Source organism: Arachis hypogaea, chromosome 2, assembly GCF_003086295.3.
Source record: "Arachis hypogaea cultivar Tifrunner chromosome 2, arahy.Tifrunner.gnm2.J5K5, whole genome shotgun sequence".
Lineage (NCBI taxonomy): Eukaryota > Viridiplantae > Streptophyta > Magnoliopsida > Fabales > Fabaceae > Arachis > Arachis hypogaea.
The window spans coordinates 96,411,877-96,431,348 of record NC_092037.1 but is presented as its reverse complement, the minus strand read 5'-3'; the positions used below and the strand labels follow the sequence as shown (position 1 = coordinate 96,431,348).

Sequence of the window (19,472 nt, the reverse complement as noted above, 5' to 3'; positions counted from 1 at the left end):
CTCCATCTTCTGCATCATCTCCCTCTGTTTCTTCCTTTGCAAGAAAACTCTGTTCTGTTGTGCAGCTTCATTGGTTTTCTTCTTCTCCAATATCAATTTAGCTTTGGCAATAGCAATTGACAAATCTGAACCAGAAAGATGTTTCCTTTTCTCCCCTGCATTCGATTTCAAAGGCTTTGAATTTGGCTTTGGCTCTTCTTTCCCTAACTCGTTTTCCTTCTCAGCTGGCCATCTTCCCTCCAAATTCTTCCACTTTGTCTCGAAAAGATCGCTTAACTTCGCTGCGGTTAGATGAACTTCATGTCCCGAGGGGTACTGGGACATGACATTGCGAAACACCGTTCTGATATCAGCAGCAAATTGATTAGTTTTGTTGTACAAATTGTTCCATAGCTTCCGCTGAACCCTCTCCAAATCCATCAAAGCCTTTCCTTTCTTGAAATACACTCCATCTGGATGAACCAATAGCCTTTTCAGCATTACTGAACACTGCATATTCTTGAATCCATCCATACCCGAAGAACTTGGTTTCTTCTTCTCTTCACGTTCCTTTACTGCATCAGTAGTAGTACCCTTCTTCATCCAAGGATTTTCTTCACTCTTTTTCACCTTAGCTCTCTTGTTGGCACGAGAATCAAGAACAACTCTGTTACAGTTGTTGTTGTTGTTGTTGAATCCATCAACATGGCTGGATAATTCTGAAGAGGAAAAAACTCTTTTCTTGGATACCCTTTTGTTGGCAACATCTGAAGATTTCTTGGGAGGAACAAAAGTTGAAGACTTTGGAACACACAACATCGTACTCAGTAGAATGCAACACTAACAGAAAATTGTTGATTAGACGAAAATAGAAAAACCCTATCAAGTGAAAGGTTTATGTTTCTTGAAGTTGCTTGGAACACAAGGTAATTAAGAAATCTTGGTTCCTTAATTAAAATGGAAGATTTTGCAGTTTGACCGTTTTTTTTTATGATTTTTATTCTATTTATGATAATCTTCTAGTGATATAATATCTTATCTTTCGAAGAAATTAATTGCATCTTTTTAAAAATTAAATTTACATGAATTGTTTTTTAATAATGTCCTAAATTTAATGACAAAATAATTTTTATTATAAATCATAAATTATAAATTATAAATGGGTACTAATTGAAAAGCAACTTTTCTAATGATATAGTTTTGAAGATGTTCGTATTTATTATTTTCTTAATATGTATATATATATATATATATATATATATATATATATATTTAAATAGTTAGTTTAAAATGAGAAGAGTATTTGTTCTCATGCATCATCATTTGGATTGACTTCTTTGAAAGAAAGAATTAAAAAACTATTTTTATATAAATATATAGGTTTTATTAGGATTTTTTTAAAAATATTTCTAACTAAAAAAGCAATGTTTTTGCCATTTTAAGTAAGCAATATGTTGTTTTCTGAGAAAACTAAATTTTAAAAATAGTTTAATGAAATGTGTATTAAAAAAATTAAAATTAAAATTACTTCTTAAACTTTTTATCTAAAAACAAAATTACTTTTTTGATAAAAAATATTTTAAAAAAATAAGAAATATTTTTTAAAAAAAGTTATTCCAAACTGCTATGTTATTGATATATATATATATATATATATATATATATATATATATATATATATATATATATATATATAACAATCCTTCTAATTTAAATTTTTACTTATGATATGAATTGTAGTCATAATAATTCAAAGCTCCTTAGACAAATTCATGACTTCACATATATACTCCTAAGTTTACAATGATAAAGATCAAATAAAAAAATGTGAGTTAGGAATTCTAGTAATCCTTAATTATCTGTATCCAATTCATCGACTAATCTTATTTAATTTGATTAGAAAGAATTTTGTTACAGATATACTGAGGGTAGCTAAGTGAATGATTTTTAGTGGAACAAGGATTTCAGAAAAATCAGTCATGTTGAACAGTTGAAGAGATGCATTACAACTATAGCAGTTCAAAGTGGACAAATTATTGTTCATATCACAAAATTTCATTTCAAAGTTTTCTTTTCTTTATTCTTTTATCTACTTAATGAGGAAAGAAAAGAAAAGATGAAAAAATTTTATTGATTGTTGATTGATTGAAATTGTAAACTACAAAAGTAAAACTAAATATATATAAGGCATTAACCTATGAAAGATAAAAACAAATAAAGATAAGATAGAGATAAATAAAGATAAGATAAAAATAAAATAATAATAAAGACTAAAATTATAATTGAATTTGTATATTCTGTTAGGCTGAATTTGTGAGCGGTGAGACTTCTCTATTGTTATCATGGGTTAAGGTGGAAGAGTGGTTTAATACTAAAGGTGGAAACATTCCATACAAGAAAAGATAATTAAGTGAAAATGTTTAATTCACATCATTCAAATGAACAAGCATAAGCTTAAGTGAGACATTTGATTCATCAGATATCCCCTACATCAAGATCTCATTGTTCACACTATACACAAAACTGATATTCAAATGCCTAAACAGTAATAAGTAGTCCAACTTGTTCATACAAAAAGCAATAAACAGGTTTTAGATACATGAAATTGGAAACACTGCTTCTTAGAAAGAAGCATAGCTACACTCATTGATGGTGTCAGTGATGGTGGTGTCTGTGTCACTGCTCCTATTAGGACTCTTCCCATTGTTGTGTGTCAATGGTGCACTTGCTGGGATTGACATAGAAAGTTTTGTGTTAGGAACTGTGCAAACTGTTTTCCGAGCTTCGGTTATCGTTGTCCTGTTCGCGGCAGAGTAAATCGGCCGAGAATTGGTATTGGCATAGCGAGGAGTAGGAGTAGGAGTAGTAGTGACTGGCACATGATCAATGGAACAACGCCTTTTAGCTCCTCTGTGCACGTGAGTGGTGCAATACTTCTGACCAGGTAGAACAGCGCTCTTGCACCGCCACTTCTTGCCGTCTGTTCTCCGGCACCTGCCTGGTTCAAGCTCTGTACTGTTTGTGTAGTTGTGGTGTGAACTATTGCAACCAGAAACTTCAATCACAGTGAAAGAAAAGGAACAAAGTTGAATCAGCTTTTCTAATGAACAAACTTCAACCTCATGATTAGTCTTGCTCTTAATTTCTTACATGTATAATTTGGATGTTGTCCTAAATCAGAATTAGTGCTATTGAAATTAATCCTAAACTAAGATAAAGACAAATATTCTCAAATAACAAAGCAAAAATGTCGAATGCATGCAAAAATATGTGGCATATGCTCGGCGTTCGCAACTACTGTGCTGTTGGATTAGGTAAGTCCATCTAATTACACAGCAAAGTGCACTTTGTTGTCTAATGGCAGCTAACAACACAATATATTAAGTGAAAATATGTCACAGAAGTTGTTGCGAAGTCACGAATAGTACCTTGAAGAACACTCCTTGGGGAGAAGCCTATGCCGGCAGAGATGCAATTACTATCATTGGTAACACTTCCTTTACCACTACTCATAACACTGATACTATAGCCGACACAGTTCTTGATCTGGTTATCCTTCTTGCATAAATCTCGGCTACTTCTGTTATCCGAAGCAACCGATGTCATGTTGCCAAAGTTTGTTACCTTAGGTGTTGGAATTGAAACAGCAGATTTTGTGTTTGAAGCTACGGTAGTATGTAGCTTGCTACAAGGCTTTGTTATCGGATTTGAGTTAACAACTTTGGATGTTTCCACAGGCTTTCTTGAACGGTTCCGGCCTCTGTGCACGTGTCGTTCACAATACTTATGATAAGGTACTGTGTTCTTGCTGCACCTCCATTTCTTTCCATCGGTTCTTCTACACCTATTCGGTTCAGGATCCATCATACTTGCATAGTCAAAACATTGGTAGTGATTGTATTCTCCTAACACAGAAATGAACAAAATTAGCAAATTTAGAATGTCTTCATAAAACCTCACATTCTTGGCATAAAAATTAGCAAATTTAGAATGTCTTCATATTTTATTAATTCCACTAGCAAATATTAGTTTACACACCTAAAATAGTGACTTGAAGGTGCAAATTGAATTTCAATTCATTTCAACAAATTTGGCAAAACCATGTTGATATAATATATATTACATTTTAACATCTTTTTTAGTCTTAAAACATGATTTGGCTTAGAATAGAAAGTAGTGATTTTGGTTGGAATAAACCATAATTTTCAAATTATAAACCAAACATAACCTGAAACTATTCCTAAATTCTTGAAATAAAAAGCACAAAACAAAACTTTATCATTAATTAAGCCCCAATGAAACAATGAATTCATTCCAAGACAATCTAACATGAGGTACTCTAATAAACCACCATCCAAATTAAGGTAATGAATAAATAAAAGGGGAAAGGGGAAAGAAACTAAAAGTTCAAAATAACATAGACATATACCTATAAGCAATCTAATCAAACTCAAGAGTTCACCTAAATTCATGAAAAGTAAAGTTCAATAGTGAAACTCAACTTATAAACTTGATGTTAAGGACCTAAACTTATAAACCAAGTTAATTCAAGATTTTGAAAACCTTGCCAACAAGGGTGTGACATCATGATAGAGGCATATTATGAGTGTGATCAACCATATTCTACTCCTAAATAGAACACTAGTTGGGAGAACAAATCCAACTTAAATCTAAAAACATCCAAAAATAATATATAGGTTTACACAGATATATGTATATATTGAAAAGGGCCTTATCAGAAATATTCCCAAAAAAATAGTTACAAACCTGACATATAGCTTGGAAATTGCTTATGAAAAACACCAAAGCCAGAACCAAAGGGTAGCACAAGGTGATGATGAGGGTGAGGGAGAGGAAGAGGAAGAGGAAGAGGAAGAGGAAGAGGGAGATTATAAGCAAAGTAGTTGAAGGTAAGAACTTGATGATGAAGTTCACGCCTTTGAGCTTCTGTGAACAATAAACAACAGCACCTATCTTCTTCTTGTTGTTGCCATGCTTTGTTCATAGCAGGTTTTCTTATTGTTCCTCCTTCTTCCTCTTCTGCTCTCTTCAGTGTTTCAAAACTTGTTGTGTTCTTCTTCTCTTCTTTGATCACTCCAACACCACCACCACCATCCATCTTTTGTCCCATGTCAATCTTCTTCTGGGGTCCACCTAGAAAATATAATAATCAACAAAAACACCAGAAGAAAACACATAAAAGTGAGCAAAGAAAAGAAAAAGCACAAAAAAACAACATGGGGTGGGAGAGAAAAGAAACCAGAAGTGTTGTGTGAAGAGGGAACAGCTTCAAGAGACTTGGCTTCCATTGTCACATTCATATAAGGAAAAGGAGAAACCAAAAAAGTGCCCCTTTAAAATCTTTCTTTCTTTTTTCAGTATCAATTGAAAATGTTAAAATCAAAAGTAGTTTTTTCATAAAGAAAGAAGTGACAGAAGCACTTGTTGTTCTTTCTTTATTTCCCGTGATGACTCACTCACTCTACTCAGTACACTACTGACACTGTAGATAGAAAGTGAAGTGAGAGAGAAAGTGGAAAACAGAAGTGTACAGAACAGATAAACATTATCAAGATTTTGATCCCATTAATTAATTTTTATTTCAGACACATTTAATTATTCATTTATTGTATTCGGTTCATTGCAAGTGAACATTTTAGCATTAAAAAAGTGGGAGTTTCTGACAAATATTATTAAATCATTTCCTATAGTTGATAGTCTAAAGTAGTTTTAAACTTTTATAATGTGATCATATGTTAATTAAAATCAGTCACCAAAAAAAATATGTTAATTAAAATCATAATTTTATTTAACCGCCACCTTCATTTTTGGATGAAACTTTATATCTATCAAAATAACATTACTTTTTTCTTATTGCTTTTGGTTCTGTTGATTACTAATAGTAATAAGAATCTAAAAAAGATAATTTTTTATTTTTTCAGAATTGAAAAATTGAAAGAAATAACACCATTTGCAATTCTTTTTTTTTATCAACCGCCACTTACAATTTTTGGTAGTTTGTTTCCATGTTTTTGACAGAATTTGGTTCCTCTGTTTGGGTCTTAAGTCTCTCACTTTTTGGTCACATTGGGCCTGAAGTCTGAAAACGAGAAGCCCAATTCATCCCCCAAAAATAGAAAAACAAGAATATGTCCAAAAAACAAGTCCAAAAAATAAAAATGAAAAAAAAAATCGAATATTAGTTCCAGAAGAATCTAGCGACTGGCTATCGGAGTAGCACCAGCGCTTGATAGTTCATAGCGCATTGAAAGTTGAAAACTTCCCAATCACAGGTCTCGTTTTGCCGTGATTTTCATCTTCTCAAACATTTCACACAAAATGGTGAGTTGTAATAACTTGGAGTACTTTCGTCGAACACCTTGCGTGCGTGCGTGCATAGTTATATATATTATGTGAATGTGAATCTCACTCACTTTGGTTGTTGTTGAAACTGTTTATTTCAGTCGGTGACTCTGCACACAAATCTAGGAGACATCAAGTGCGAAATCTTCTGTGATGAGGTCCCAAAAACTTCTGAGGTAACTAACCTTTCAACCCCTTCAATTTGTGTTCCTTTTCTGTCTTAGTTTTAGTAAGATTAATCACAATTTGCTGGTTCATGCTATTTGATACTTATTTTGCTATAAACAAGTTCCAAGTTTCGAGTTGCTGATAGAGAATTTAGAGTAAGTAACCAATTTATTTAAGGGTAGATTGCACTGAACTCTCTCATAAGGATAGGTGATATTACACAATACAGACTGTTATTTGTAAAATAAGCACGATACTGAGGTTTTTTCACTTTTTACCTACTAAAAATCTTATTTCGGAATTTTTTTCCAAGAATTTAATTTTGATGTATTGTAAAAATGTTTTATACGTGCATCATCCAATTATGTAACGTCATGGTAGCAAGAGTCAGTACCTTTTGCATTGACTCCATGAATGGTCATCCAAAAAAGGATGTGATTGGACAACTATCTAGGTGTCTAAAAGTTTTACGTCGTCAATATACCAAAATTAGACTCTTTTTCCCGTGCAAAATTTTCAAGAATGCAAAAATATTCCATGAATCAAACCTTCGCTAAGGGGGAGGTTAGTATTGGCATGACAAATCAATGGGTTTCGTGTGTAATATCACGCAAACATTTAAGAGGTTGTTAGTGTAATTTATCCCTTTAATTTGAATAAGATAATTAACTTGCTTTTAGAGTAGACAAATTGATTATTGTGAATGAAACTACCTCTGTGTCACTTGTGTTTGTGAAGTTTAATAATGATAGTTTAGACTTAAGGATAGCCAATTTTGTTCTTGCAAGAGGTGAAGGTGATAATTGGTTGTTTTTGTTGAAGGATGCTGTGACCTAACAATTTCAAATATTGTGGGTTTTATGTTTTTTTTTTTTTTATTCAGAACTTTTTAGCATTATGTGGGAGTGGTTATTATGATGGGACTATATTTCACCGCAACATCAAAGGTTTCATGATTCAAGGGGGAGACCCAACCGGTACCGGGAAAGGGGGTACCAGCATATGGGGAAAGAAATTCAATGACGAGATTAGGGAATCTCTTAAGGTAAGTTGCTAATTACTGTGAAGCTATGCCATTGGTGTTATGCTTTCCTTTTGCTTCATGTCTGTCAATCTGTTTTACTTGTTTTGAGTTTAATTCTCAATGCTAATGTTGGAACTATAGAATTCGGTTGTAGAAATGGCGTATTTTGTGATCTTATGATGAATCGAACATTACTAAGTACTTCATTTTTTGTGTTTCCTGTCAAAGGACATAGATAATACCATCTATGTTCGATGATATTAAGGTTACAATGGAGATATACTGTTATCAATAAGATCCATAGGAGAAAGTTTGTGCAAAGTGACTTGTTAACATTACTTCAAGCAATTTCTTCTTGTTCAAGGCTTATTTCTTACAACTTTTATCATATTTGAAGAAGTCATAATCTAGTTGGCTTCCCTTAGGTTTTCAAGACCTTCAATGTTTAGGTGTATGAAATATAGTTGTTATATTGTAGAATTGTAATACAGTTACTTTCGTGAAATCTCCGCAAGATGTGAAATTACCAAATGCCCCATAATTTATCTAAATTGAATTCTTGGAAATTAGAATACAAGACGGAGCTTTATGTTATTTTCTTTTAAATGGTATTATTTTTTTTATAATGAATGTATTATGGATAGTTGTGTAAGTTGGATTCGTTTATGTTATGATTATTAATTATTATGTTATTTTTTTTAGATTATTATTTTCAAAATTTTCAATTAAATATCCATGAATACCCGCGGATATCCATCTTCCCGCTGGAGACAAATAAATGGGGATGGGGAGGGGACGGGGGTGCATTTCTCTTGGGAGCGGGTGGCGGGGACCATTGCCATCCCGTAAAGGGATGACAAAAATATCCATGGAAGCGGGTACCCATGGGGATTACCCGTGATGGGGGGTTAAATGGATAGTTGTAAAATCCCGACGAGGAACGGAGTCCGCCCCGCGAATAAATGGGGACGGGGACGGGGATGGGGGTAGAGGTAGGGTACCTGACGGGGACTCGCAATATCCCCGGGAAGGTGGAGTTTACTAAAATGTCATCACTTATATAAAATCATGGTGGATATTTAATATTTGTATTAGATTATGTTAAATTGTGTTCAGAACATTGGATTGTTGTTTTATGTTAAACTTTGTTGAATTTTCGAAAGATTGTGTTATGAGTTGTGTTAAATTGTTTTAAAAAAACTTTAAAGACAATACCCATGAATACCCGCGGATATCCGCCATCCTCGCGGAGACAATTAATTGGGGACCCGTGATGGGGATGGGGCGGGAATGGGGGCATATTCATAAATGTGGATGGGGAGCATGAGAGGGGTACCTGCCCCCACGGGTATCCATTGCCATCCCAAAATATCCGTGGAGGTGGATTCCCTTCCCCGTGGGGATTTTGCAAATCCCCATTTAAGCACTATCCATTGGGTGGGTACCTCTGCCCCTGTTCCCGTCCGCTTCCCAAAATATCCGTGGAGGTGGATTCCCTTCCCCGTGGGGATTTTGCAAGTCCCCATTTAAGCACTATCCATTGGGTGGGTACCTCTGCCCCTGTTCCCGTCCCCTTCTCCGTTTATTCACGGGGGGGTCCCATCCCTGTTGGGGTTTTGGGTCTCCATTTAGATTTTCGTCACAGATTATTCCCACAGGTACCTGTTTTGACATGTTTTTTTGGGAGTTGACATAAACATAGTGGGGCATTTGTGATTTATATATTGAATGCTAATTATTGACATTTCTCTTCAAAGCATGATTACAATGGCCAACACATTGCCCTTTTCTATGTTCCAGCACAATGCAAGAGGAATATTGTCAATGGCTAACAGTGGTCCAAACACTAATGGAAGCCAGTTCTTCATAACATATGCAAAGCAGCCACATTTAAATGGACTTTATACAGTATTTGGCAGAGTAATCCATGGATTTGAAGTTCTTGATCTCATGGAGAAGGTACCTGATTCTTATGCCACTGCAAATTTGCTTGTAGAAGCTAAGGCTTAGCCTTCAACTTATATCATCTTGGCTTGATAGAAAACTCAACTGAGAAAAGCTAATCATGGTAAACAGTTATTAATATATACTTAACATTTATGTTGTGCAGACTCAAACAGGAGCAGGGGACCGTCCACTTGCCGAGATTAGGCTCAATCGAGTCACGATACATGCTAATCCGCTTGCTGGTTAAGTGGTTAAACTTGTCTCAGCAGTTCTCATTACAAGAAGAGGGAGGGTAAAGGGAATTATTAAATACTCAATTTTAACCAATTTCTTGACCTCTGATTAAGAGAAATACAGAAGTAAATTGTGCATTGAGTTAATTAACATGTTTGTGAGATATGAACAAAGGCATGTCGATAGATACATTTTTCAAGGATTAGTGTAAAAATGGTCATGTTTCTGTAATGTTTAGGACCAAGATTCTTTTGTATTGTGTGTCTTTCTCTTATTTTCTTCTTTTATATGGAATGTCCATGGCTTTTAAGTGTTACAATCTCATCTTGTTTGCATCACCAAGCAAACTTGTACAAAGATTAATGAAAGAGGCCATAGAGATTTGTATATGTAATGTCAAACATGATTAGAATAGAGTTATCTTAATGATAGATCTGTTTGGAATTTTGTGAATCGAAGCTGAATCACTCATTGGCATAATTTAAAAAGGTTTAGTAGGAAAGAAAAACTATATATATACAAAAGGAAGTTTTATTCAGGACTAAAAAAATAATATAAAGAATACAATAGTCTATTAATATTTGAAAGCAATGCATTTATCTTTATCTAAAAATTTATTCCCTATTATTTTGTCATTCAGATTTTTTTAGAAGAAAAAACATTTTCTTCATTCAAAGGAAAAAAAAATGTATACGGATGAATTTTGTAAAAAAAACAAAGAATTTATCCCATATTTTTTCCAACTAAAGATAAATTTATGGTTTAACTAAAAATATTCTAAAGATATTTATCATCAGACAATTTTAATTGATTTTTATTTTTATTATTTAGTTTTGTTTTTATAAACTATGAAATCAAGTCCTTGTTTTCAATAACTTTGAATAACACATGGTAGGGATATTTATTAATAGACGAATGTTAATTTATTCTACATAACGTTTTTAAAAAATTGATTTGTTATTATCTTATTAACGGGATATTTTATTAAATTTCATCTATTTATATAAAACATAATAAAATAAAGAGTTAAAATTTATTTTATTAATAATAAATATAATATTTTTATTTAATAAAAAGTATTTAAGATTAATATTGTTTACAAGAGATTAAATTTATTTATTTAGAAATTTTGTTGAAAACTTAAAATTAACCATCTATTTCAGTACAACGAATATAAAAAAACATTATTTACATAAATGGATTTGTAAATTTTCTTTTTCATAAAATATTATCTCTTATTATATATTTTTTAAATAGGACAAAAAATAAATATGTGAAAAAAATATTAAATAATAAAAAAATCATATTTTAAAAACAAAATTTATGAAAGATGCATTTCCCATTAGTTACAAGTCTTTGTTAGTGTCTCACTCATAGTTCATCTGTGTTGACTAAACCAGCAACCACAACTCAGTGTTGACTTTTACCACAAAATTCAGGTAACTACATAACTAGGGTTTCAAATTCCCCGCCAATTCTCCACTCTCTCTCTTCAATGGCAACAGAGGAGAATGACGCCAAACCAGAAACCACCCCAAACACCACCGTCTCTCATCTCCCTACCTCTACACCCAACGACGTCGTTTCGGAACCCATCCAGAAACAGCAGCAGCAGCAGCAACAACAACCGCCATTGAACCCTAGAGACTTCATCCTCTCCGTCGCTTCCAAAATCGCTACCCAGCCACTTCATAACACTCCCGACCCTCACGTTTGGGGCGTTCTCACCGCCATTTCCAACAATGCTCGCAAAAGAACCCAGGTAACTCGTAACATTCTCTCATTACTTATATTCACTTTTTCTTGAGCTTTAATTCGAAAAGCACTTTTGGATTTCCTCAAATTATTTGAAAAAAAAAAAAGGTTAACTTTTCTTTGTAAGTTACTATTACGTAGGACAATAGGGATAGGGAAAGGGAAAATGCATAACTTTAAATTGAATGTGTAGTTAGCCATGTAGGTTTTACAGATTATTTGTATTCAACTTATAGGCGAACTTGGATTTATTCACATTATAGGCGAAAAAGTATTTTTTTGTTTTAAATTTTTTAGAATTGTCTAAGAAGTAATTTTTTATTAAATGATTTTGAAAACGAAAGAAGCTGATTCATATGTAGGACTATATGCAATAAGGGAAAGCTTTTTTTCTCTTTAAAAAGAAATAAAGGGTATAGATATCACTTATTCAATGATTTTGCTATCGACATGGTTCATGATTGGACAAGGTGGTATCATTTGATCCAATAACATACTTCACATGGGCTGTGGAGATAAAAGTTTTGTGGTTGTTTGGTGAACTAGTTAATTTTTGGTACATAACAATCTTTGCTTTTTCTTGGATAGAAGCATCAAATAATTGCAGCATTGTTTGAATTTCATCTGACTGGGAGAACTGTAAGCAGGGAATTAATATTCTGTTGACTGCTGATGAGCACTGCATTGGGCGATTGGTGGAGGATGTGCGTTTCCAGATTGATTCCAACTCTGTTAGTGCAAACCATTGCAAAATTTATAGGATGAGGGTTACCAATGAAAATATGGAGGACACTATGTCTGTATTCTTGAAAGATACGAGGTTGTTGCCATTTCTTTTTTGGATTTATTTTACATGCATTCTACCGAGGTGTAATTTACATGTAGCTTGTCCCACCTAGTGGTATAGATTTATTATTTTTGTTGTATCATCAATTGCCAAGTCATTTTAAATTTTTTTTCTGAATCTGTTGAAGATGTGTCAGTTTGTATTTAGGTGCTGCAAGTTGTCTAATTTGGAATTTGTCTTGCTCGCTTCATATTTTGTTTTTTGTTTAGCACAAATGGGACTTATCTGAACTGGGAGAAATTGAAAAAGAATAATGCTGCTGTTAAAGTTCATCATGGAGATATTATATCATTTTCAGCTCCCCCTCAACATGGTAATATGAGTTCCTTTGGAATTCAGTGATTCTATTACGATTTTATCTTTTATACCAATCCCACCATGGTACAACTCACTCTCCTCACACACACTTGCATCGATATTTGTTAGAATTTGCAATGTATCTTTGTTCTCTTTCCAAAAGGAAACTTCTTTTGTTCTCTTTCCCTATTGAAAAACTTTTGTCTTATCTTAACAGAGCTTGCATATGCTTTTGTATATCGAGAGGTGGTTGTGTCCACTCCCACAACGGATAATGCAGTTCCCAAACGGAAAGCAGGTAGCATTATGATTAGCAGCTCACATACATACTATTCTTAGTCATTCTTGCATTATACTCTGGTTTATGCTCATAAGCAGAACTCAGACCTCTATTTTGTCAAAGTTTAAAGCTTCATATGTGATGAATGTCATAATTTTGCTATGCTTTGTTGCAGGATGTTGCTTTGAGACAAGTTTATTCGATTGTATAGGTTATATTGTATCGAGATTGATACTGATTTTCTTTTTGCTTTAACTTTTCCCCCCCTGTATGTAGAGGAGTTCGTTTCTGAAAACAAGAGATTGAAGGGTTTAGGCATTGGTGCTCCTGAGGGTCCTATATCTCTTGATGATTTCAGAAGCCTTCAAAGATCAAACACGGTGTGTTAATTTTGAAGGATTGAAGTATAAATGAGTGAAGCAAACCTTTTTTTTTTTCTTTAAGTTATCCAATGTTCTTGTTGTCAGGAACTGAGAAAGCAATTGGAGAATCAAGTTGTTTTAATTGATACCTTGCGTAATGAAAATCGTGCAGCTGTTGAACTTCATGAAAATGTATGTAATTTCATTCATTTTATGACTTACTTTTCCAGCGTGATATTTAATGGCTATTTGTGCATCTAATGGATTTCAGAACAAATCTTTGTCTTAATTTAAACTTATTTATTCATGTTGCTTAAAACCTACAATATCTTACCTAATATATGATCCATTCTCTAGGAGCTGAAATCAGTCAAAGAGTCGGTAGCAAAAGGTTACCTTGATCAATTGAAAGAGTTACAGCTAATGGTCGATCTCAAACACAAGGAGTTGGGAGAAGCTAACAAAATATCTGCTGAACAGAAACATGCATTGGAAGACCTTAATGAGAATCTTAGTGTTTACATGCAGTCATGTGCTGAAGCAAATGCTATAATACATAGGTATGCGTTGTTGGATTCAGAATTTATCATTGATGTAGATATTGAATGGTATGAATACTTCATATTATGTAATTTCTTGGGCTGGCAATGGATACCCGTGATGCTCCCCATCCACGTTTATGAATATGCCCCCATTCCCGCCCCATCCCCATCACGGGTCCCTGATTAATTGTCTCCGCGAGGATGGCAGATATCCGCGGGTATTCATGGGTATTGTCTTTAAAGTTTTTTTAAAACAATTTAACACAAAACTCATAACACAATCTTTCAAAAATTCAACAAAGTTTAACATAAATCAACACAATCCAAAGTTCCAAACACAATTTAACATAATCTAATACAAATATTAAATATCCACCATGATAACTTATAACTTTTTATACAAGTGATGACATTTTAGTAAATTCCACCTTCCCGGGGATATTGCGAGTCCCCGTGGGGTACCCTACCTCTACTCCCATCCCCGTCCCCTTCCCCAATAATTTCAGGTTGTCCTGATTCAAGTTTATTGATATTTATAGTGGCTTCTGATTAGAGCTTATCAAAATGGTTCAGCCTGTCTTTTTCTGTTGAAGTTGTTAAACTAATTTTGAATCACTTTTGGAGCTCGTTTTCTATATTTATTTCTTTTTAAAATTTATTTTCCTGGTATTTGAAGTGCTAATATTTATGTTGGTCTATATGGTAACTCTCTCAGTCAAAAGGTAAATATTACTGAACTGAAGGAACAATTAGATGAAGAGAAAACTAAGCGAAAAGAAGAGCAAGAAAAGGCTGCAGATGATCTAAAGGCTGCAGTTCATAGAGCTCAGTCTGAGGCTCAGGAAGAATTAAAACGACTTTCTGATGCTGCGTCAAGAAGAGAAAGAGAACTACAAGAAACAATAAATAAGCTCCAGGTTTGAAAGTTTTGGTACTAATATTGAAAAAAGTAATAAAAAAATCTTAATTACTTTTTGGGTCTAGTTTAAGTTGCCTACTGGTGGTTTCTTGTGATCTGTTGCAGGAGTCAGAGAGGGAGAGTTCTTCGCTGGTTGAAACCTTGAGATCCAAGCTGGTATGACTACGATGCTGATGCTGTTAGCCAAGCCTTAGTGCCAAATTTTATGTACTACAAATGTTATTCCTTTTCTAATGCAGGAGGATACTAGGCAAAAGTTGGTTGTCTCCGATAATAAAGTTCGTCAGTTGGAAACACAATTACATGAAGAACAGCTGGCCTCTGCAAACGGTGAAAAGGTACAAAGATAACTTTATATGGAGTTTCATGTTACTTATCCATATTTTGGTTTAGCTGCTAATAACTAATTCTCTGCTGATTGATGAGCAGAGAGTAGAAGAACTTGAGCTGGAGACAAGAAGTTTAAAGAAAGAGCTTGAAAGTGAAAAGGTATAGACGAAAAGGAAGTTCATGGTATAGAATACAGATAGCTTTTGGTACAAAACCATTTATGAAAATAATGTCTGCTTTGCAGTAATTCCTGTGTTCTTATCTTATTTTTCCTAATGTCATTTCTATGTGAATGCAAAGTTATTCTATGAGTTGTGCTGACCAGTGCTTATGGTTCAAGGAATACTGAATCCCATAGCAGATCTGTTTCTTCAGCATTCCACCTGATTAATTTCTTTTCCACCTGAAGTTTCTTTCTTTGTTGCTGTTGTTAGCAGGTAGCTAGAGAAGAAGCGTGGGCTAAAGTTTCAGTTCTTGAGCTTGAAATAAATGCTGCAATGCGAGATCTTGATTTTGAGAGACGGAGGTTAAAAGGTGCCAGAGAAAGGCTTATGCTTCGGTAAGGTTTTTATATGATTGCTAATATTCATCATGGGTGACATGGCTAGTCTCAATAGGATAATGTATTTAAGGGTTGAATGGTAGATTTTTTTTTAGTGTGAAATGCTGATTGACGGTGTAGCTGTTTTTTAATGCAACATGTATGCTTCTGCCTCAATCTTCATGGTGATGATAATTTGATACACTTCGGCTGAAGCTCAATCACTAAATAACCACAACTATTTGTGATGCAGGGAAACACAGCTACGATCGTTTTATTCCACAACTGCAGAGATACAAGTACTTTTTGCTAAGCAACAAGAGCAACTAAAGTCTATGCAGAGAACTCTAGAAGATGAAGATAATTATGACAACACATCAGTTGATATGGATGGAGCCATGGGTGGAACATCACCCAGAGAAAAAGAAAATGCTGCAAAGGCAGGATCTGTTAATTCTGCACAGAAGCTTAACAGAGATCAAGTTGAAACATCAAGCGAGGAAGCCAGTGTCACCGAGAAGCATGACTGCGATTTAAGAAGTGAAGAATGCCAAAATACGCAAGAAGCCGAATTCACCAGTGCAGATCATGACCATGGTGTTAGAGATGGATTCGGTTCGAATATAGATGGTGTTGGCACGGCACCTATGATTGAGGGAGATGCCATATGCACTGAGCGAGTTGTTGAGACTGAGAGTCCTGCAAATTGTGGTGACCGGAACTTCGATTTGAACAGGAATGATGCTTTAGCTGGGGACACTATGCAGCTTGATGATGATGTTAATGGACAAGAAACTGAAGACCATGTTCAAACAACTACTAGGCAAGTTTTACATCACTCGCAATCAAATAATCATGTCGATACTCAAAAGACCGTCGAGGATACACAAGCCAGAGACACAATCCAAACAGCAGACCTTATAACTTCCGAAGTTGCCGGTAGTTGGGCTTGCAGCACAGCTCCATCTGTGCATGAAGATAATGAATCTCCAAGCAGAGACAACAATGCAAGTTCTGGACCATTGCATGATTCGAATGGTATGGTGGCCGAGAATCAGATCACTCCTACTTCAGATGCTGATGGTGCCGGAAGAAATGATGAACAAAAACTACAAAGCAAGACGATTGGCATTGTTGCTACTGATTCAAGGGGGCAATCTGGAGTCTCTGCCAATCAAGGGAGAGACAATGTTATAGCTCTATTTGACTCGGAAACTGAGAGTTGCAGCGACACTGGCGATGATGACATAGCTGATGCAAAACATGGATCAATGTCTGATGCAGAAACTCAGGGTGGTGAGCATGATGAGGAGGAGGATCAAAAGCAGGATGATATTGATTCCATGGATGAAGATGATGAAGCCACTCAAGAAGATTCTGTTGGATAGTAGTGGGGAATGGGGTGTATCCAATGAGTCTTCATTTTGTTCTAAGTTGTATATTCTTACTTCTTAGGGTTCTGCATTTCTAACACCAATATCTCTTCTATTTTTCCTCTCTAATTATCATTAGGCTATTTTATTGTATATAAGCTTTCTTCATATGGTTTTTTCCAACAAACACCAGACTGATCCAGTGGCAAGAAAAGGGTTTTCCTACCATTCTCCATGCTTAATTTTAGTACCAAATGTTCATTCAAATTTCAATGAAAATGTGTTAATATGAATGTCTTTGAACATGGTATTCATAATTGGAACTTGGAAGACTCGACAACAATTCACCACATTTATTTAGAATTCAGCACATTAAACAGCTTACAAGTTAAGACTTAAGAGCATTAGCAACAATAGCAAAGAAACTTTACAATGCTTTTTAAATTTTCTTAGACATTTTAGAGCAGAGAATTGGTTTTTATTTATTTTTATCCCCTACATTGAATCAATACATAATCTCCACTATTGAATATACTATAACTTATGTAAAATAAATTTTACACCAAATTTAATAATAAACAAGATATTGTATCAATGTACAATTTATACAAAAATGTTATGTTCACTATTAAACATCTAATATTCCTCACACAAGCACATGGAACAAGAAAGTAACATAAAAAGTAAAAACCTGCATGAAGCCTACCCAACAAGGAAGATCCTCAAGCACAGTCCTAGGAGGTGGTAGAAACCGACCATGTATGGTGGTCGGTGTGGGCTGAGCAAGAAAATTCCCAATACCCAAAATTGAGTAGTCATTAGTCAAAGGATAGTAACAAAGTTTTTCATACAAGAAGGAAATAAAAAATCAAAATTATGAATAATGCAAACCCTGGCAATAATAATTACTAAGATTCTCAATGAACCCGGACAAGCAAATTAAAGGACGTTTTATTATTCCATATATGATTTCAAACATTATGGTATTTATATATATATAGAATGATGCCATTTGAAATGTTCATTAATCATTATTGCTCACACTGTGACTAAAAAAAAAAAAAAGAATGCATGATTGATTAAATTATGAAAATAATAAGACATACCCTAAAGTCAAAGGCTACTAGTGTAGGAACTAAAGGAGTAAAAGTTAACGGGCCAAGAGTTATTAGAAAACTGAAACTAATACACGTACATTGCTTTAGCTATATCAAAAGTCAAAGAAATAAGTAGGGATTCACGATAAAGAAATTGTTTATGAAGTAAATAAATAAGGAATATATATATATATTCTAGAAATTATTGTAACAAAGAAATTTTGAGATCAACAATGCAAGCATTCTCATTAGCAACTCAGCCTTCATTTTTTTTATAATTAATATCCGATTATTAAATAATTAATCAGTTCATTGAGGATTTCTAATCAATTCAAAAAAAAAAAAATAGTAGTTGGAAGAACAAGCTAATCAAATATGATTATTATATCTTATTTCCTAAATCCTTATAATAAGAAAGAAAATACTCAAAAAACAAAATATGTCATCACTGTACGCATGCATGCATTGGGTCAATTTCTATGATTCTATTCTTATATATTTTATAATTCATAGTGATAAATAATTTGACTAATAAGTTTACTCATTTTTTTTCTTCTTCAAAATAATGTACACATACACTGAAATAATATAAGTCCAAACTATACTCCAATGGAATTATACTACTTTCCTTTATTGCATGATTCCGAATCAATATACATCTATATATATGGTACAAAATTCCATATATAGATATAAATAATTGTAGATGTTTTAAAAACGTAATGATGATAATGTTAACACAAGAAGAAATAATGTAAGTCATGATGATGACGAAGATGTTTACCAATTTTGCTGAGGGGTAATCAATGGCATAGTGGATAATTGAGTGGCAGAGAGAAGAATAGAAAGATCATATAGATTTCTAGTTATTTGAATAATAATAATGGAAATGGAAGAATAAAAATTGTGTGATGCATGTTGAGGTGGACCACAAGGGTTATTAGTTTGATGGTGAGAGGTGCATGTAAACTCAGCTAGCAGTCAATACTTATTATAACTATTGCATGTGAAACTACTGCTCCCTCTTCCAACTCAATTCAACTTATATATACTCTCTTGACATGCATCCCTATCCATCTATATTATATTTTATTATTAATTTTATTTATCATGAAAATCTTTCCGCCACATTGATAAATATTATGGGTCAATATCTAAAATACAGTTTCAATTTGAAATCAATATTTATTTTTTGTTTTTTACAATATTTTTTTTTAATTTGGCATTTAAGGATTTGTTATTGAATAATATATTGTTGCATATACAAAGCATGATTCAAATTTTCGATTGACATTTACTTAAGGCTATGAGCGAGTCAGTGAGCTGACCACTCGATCAACCTAAATTGATTAATTGAAATTAATATCTGAAAAATAGTTTTATAAGGTGTACTTGGATTCTTTCACAATACTGT

The 19,472-nt window shown here is 33.7% G+C and overlaps 3 protein-coding genes across 5 annotated transcripts; 2 read left to right on the top strand and 1 right to left on the bottom strand.

Annotated features, from left to right (window-relative positions):
• Nucleotides 1-2,412: 2,412 nt before the first annotated feature.
• LOC112753949 (growth-regulating factor 9) lies at nucleotides 2,413-5,550 on the bottom strand. 2 transcript variants are annotated; one of them, XM_025801648.3, is made up of 4 exons: nucleotides 5,240-5,550; nucleotides 4,747-5,133; nucleotides 3,408-3,884; nucleotides 2,413-3,034 (listed from the first exon to the last, which is right to left on the bottom strand). In XM_025801648.3, exons 1-4 carry the CDS (start codon nucleotides 5,298-5,300, stop codon nucleotides 2,601-2,603), a joined length of 1,359 nt encoding a protein of 452 aa, XP_025657433.1. In that variant the 5' UTR covers nucleotides 5,301-5,550; the 3' UTR covers nucleotides 2,413-2,600. The 2 variants fall into 2 exon arrangements, with proteins under 2 accessions (XP_025657433.1, XP_025657434.1); XM_025801649.3 differs by having other exon boundaries at nucleotides 3,408-3,881; nucleotides 5,240-5,463.
• Nucleotides 5,551-6,138: 588 nt separating this feature from the next.
• LOC112753991 (peptidyl-prolyl cis-trans isomerase CYP18-1) lies at nucleotides 6,139-10,168 on the top strand. Its single transcript, XM_025801651.3, has 5 exons — nucleotides 6,139-6,321; nucleotides 6,444-6,518; nucleotides 7,394-7,555; nucleotides 9,335-9,493; nucleotides 9,645-10,168. The coding sequence occupies exons 1-5, from the start codon at nucleotides 6,319-6,321 to the stop codon at nucleotides 9,726-9,728; spliced, it is 483 nt and encodes a 160-aa protein (XP_025657436.1). The 5' UTR covers nucleotides 6,139-6,318; the 3' UTR covers nucleotides 9,729-10,168.
• Nucleotides 10,169-11,077: 909 nt separating this feature from the next.
• On the top strand, nucleotides 11,078-17,189 carry LOC112753881 (uncharacterized). Of its 2 annotated transcripts, none has more exons than XM_025801643.2 (13): nucleotides 11,078-11,477; nucleotides 12,118-12,290; nucleotides 12,527-12,630; nucleotides 12,832-12,912; nucleotides 13,171-13,274; nucleotides 13,362-13,448; nucleotides 13,614-13,816; nucleotides 14,514-14,715; nucleotides 14,823-14,873; nucleotides 14,957-15,055; nucleotides 15,147-15,206; nucleotides 15,482-15,606; nucleotides 15,842-17,189. In XM_025801643.2, the coding sequence occupies exons 1-13, from the start codon at nucleotides 11,211-11,213 to the stop codon at nucleotides 16,974-16,976; spliced, it is 2,691 nt and encodes an 896-aa protein (XP_025657428.1). In that variant the 5' UTR covers nucleotides 11,078-11,210; the 3' UTR covers nucleotides 16,977-17,189. The 2 variants fall into 2 exon arrangements, with proteins under 2 accessions (XP_025657428.1, XP_025657429.1); XM_025801644.2 differs by having other exon boundaries at nucleotides 11,079-11,477; nucleotides 15,485-15,606.
• Nucleotides 17,190-19,472: the final 2,283 nt, after the last annotated feature.

What these genes read in the sequence shown, in the direction of transcription:
- LOC112753881 (XM_025801643.2), top strand. Translation starts at nt 11,211, where the DNA reads ATGGCAACAGAGGAGAATGACGCCAAACCAGAAACCACCCCAAACACC. An exon ending in CTGTTGAACTTCATGAAAAT is followed by an intron (nt 13,449 to 13,613) that starts GTATGTAATTTC and finishes TCCATTCTCTAG; the next exon opens with GAGCTGAAATCAGTCAAAGA. An exon ending in GCAAATGCTATAATACATAG is followed by an intron (nt 13,817 to 14,513) that starts GTATGCGTTGTT and finishes TAACTCTCTCAG; the next exon opens with TCAAAAGGTAAATATTACTG.
- LOC112753949 (XM_025801648.3), bottom strand. Translation starts at nt 5,300, where the DNA reads ATGAATGTGACAATGGAAGCCAAGTCTCTTGAAGCTGTTCCCTCTTCA. An exon ending in CTCTTCACACAACACTTCTG is followed by an intron (nt 5,134 to 5,239) that starts GTTTCTTTTCTC and finishes TATATTTTCTAG; the next exon opens with GTGGACCCCAGAAGAAGATT. An exon ending in ATTTCCAAGCTATATGTCAG is followed by an intron (nt 3,885 to 4,746) that starts GTTTGTAACTAT and finishes TTTCTGTGTTAG; the next exon opens with GAGAATACAATCACTACCAA.
- LOC112753991 (XM_025801651.3), top strand. An exon ending in AGGTCCCAAAAACTTCTGAG is followed by an intron (nt 6,519 to 7,393) that starts GTAACTAACCTT and finishes TTTTTTATTCAG; the next exon opens with AACTTTTTAGCATTATGTGG. An exon ending in AGATTAGGGAATCTCTTAAG is followed by an intron (nt 7,556 to 9,334) that starts GTAAGTTGCTAA and finishes TCTATGTTCCAG; the next exon opens with CACAATGCAAGAGGAATATT.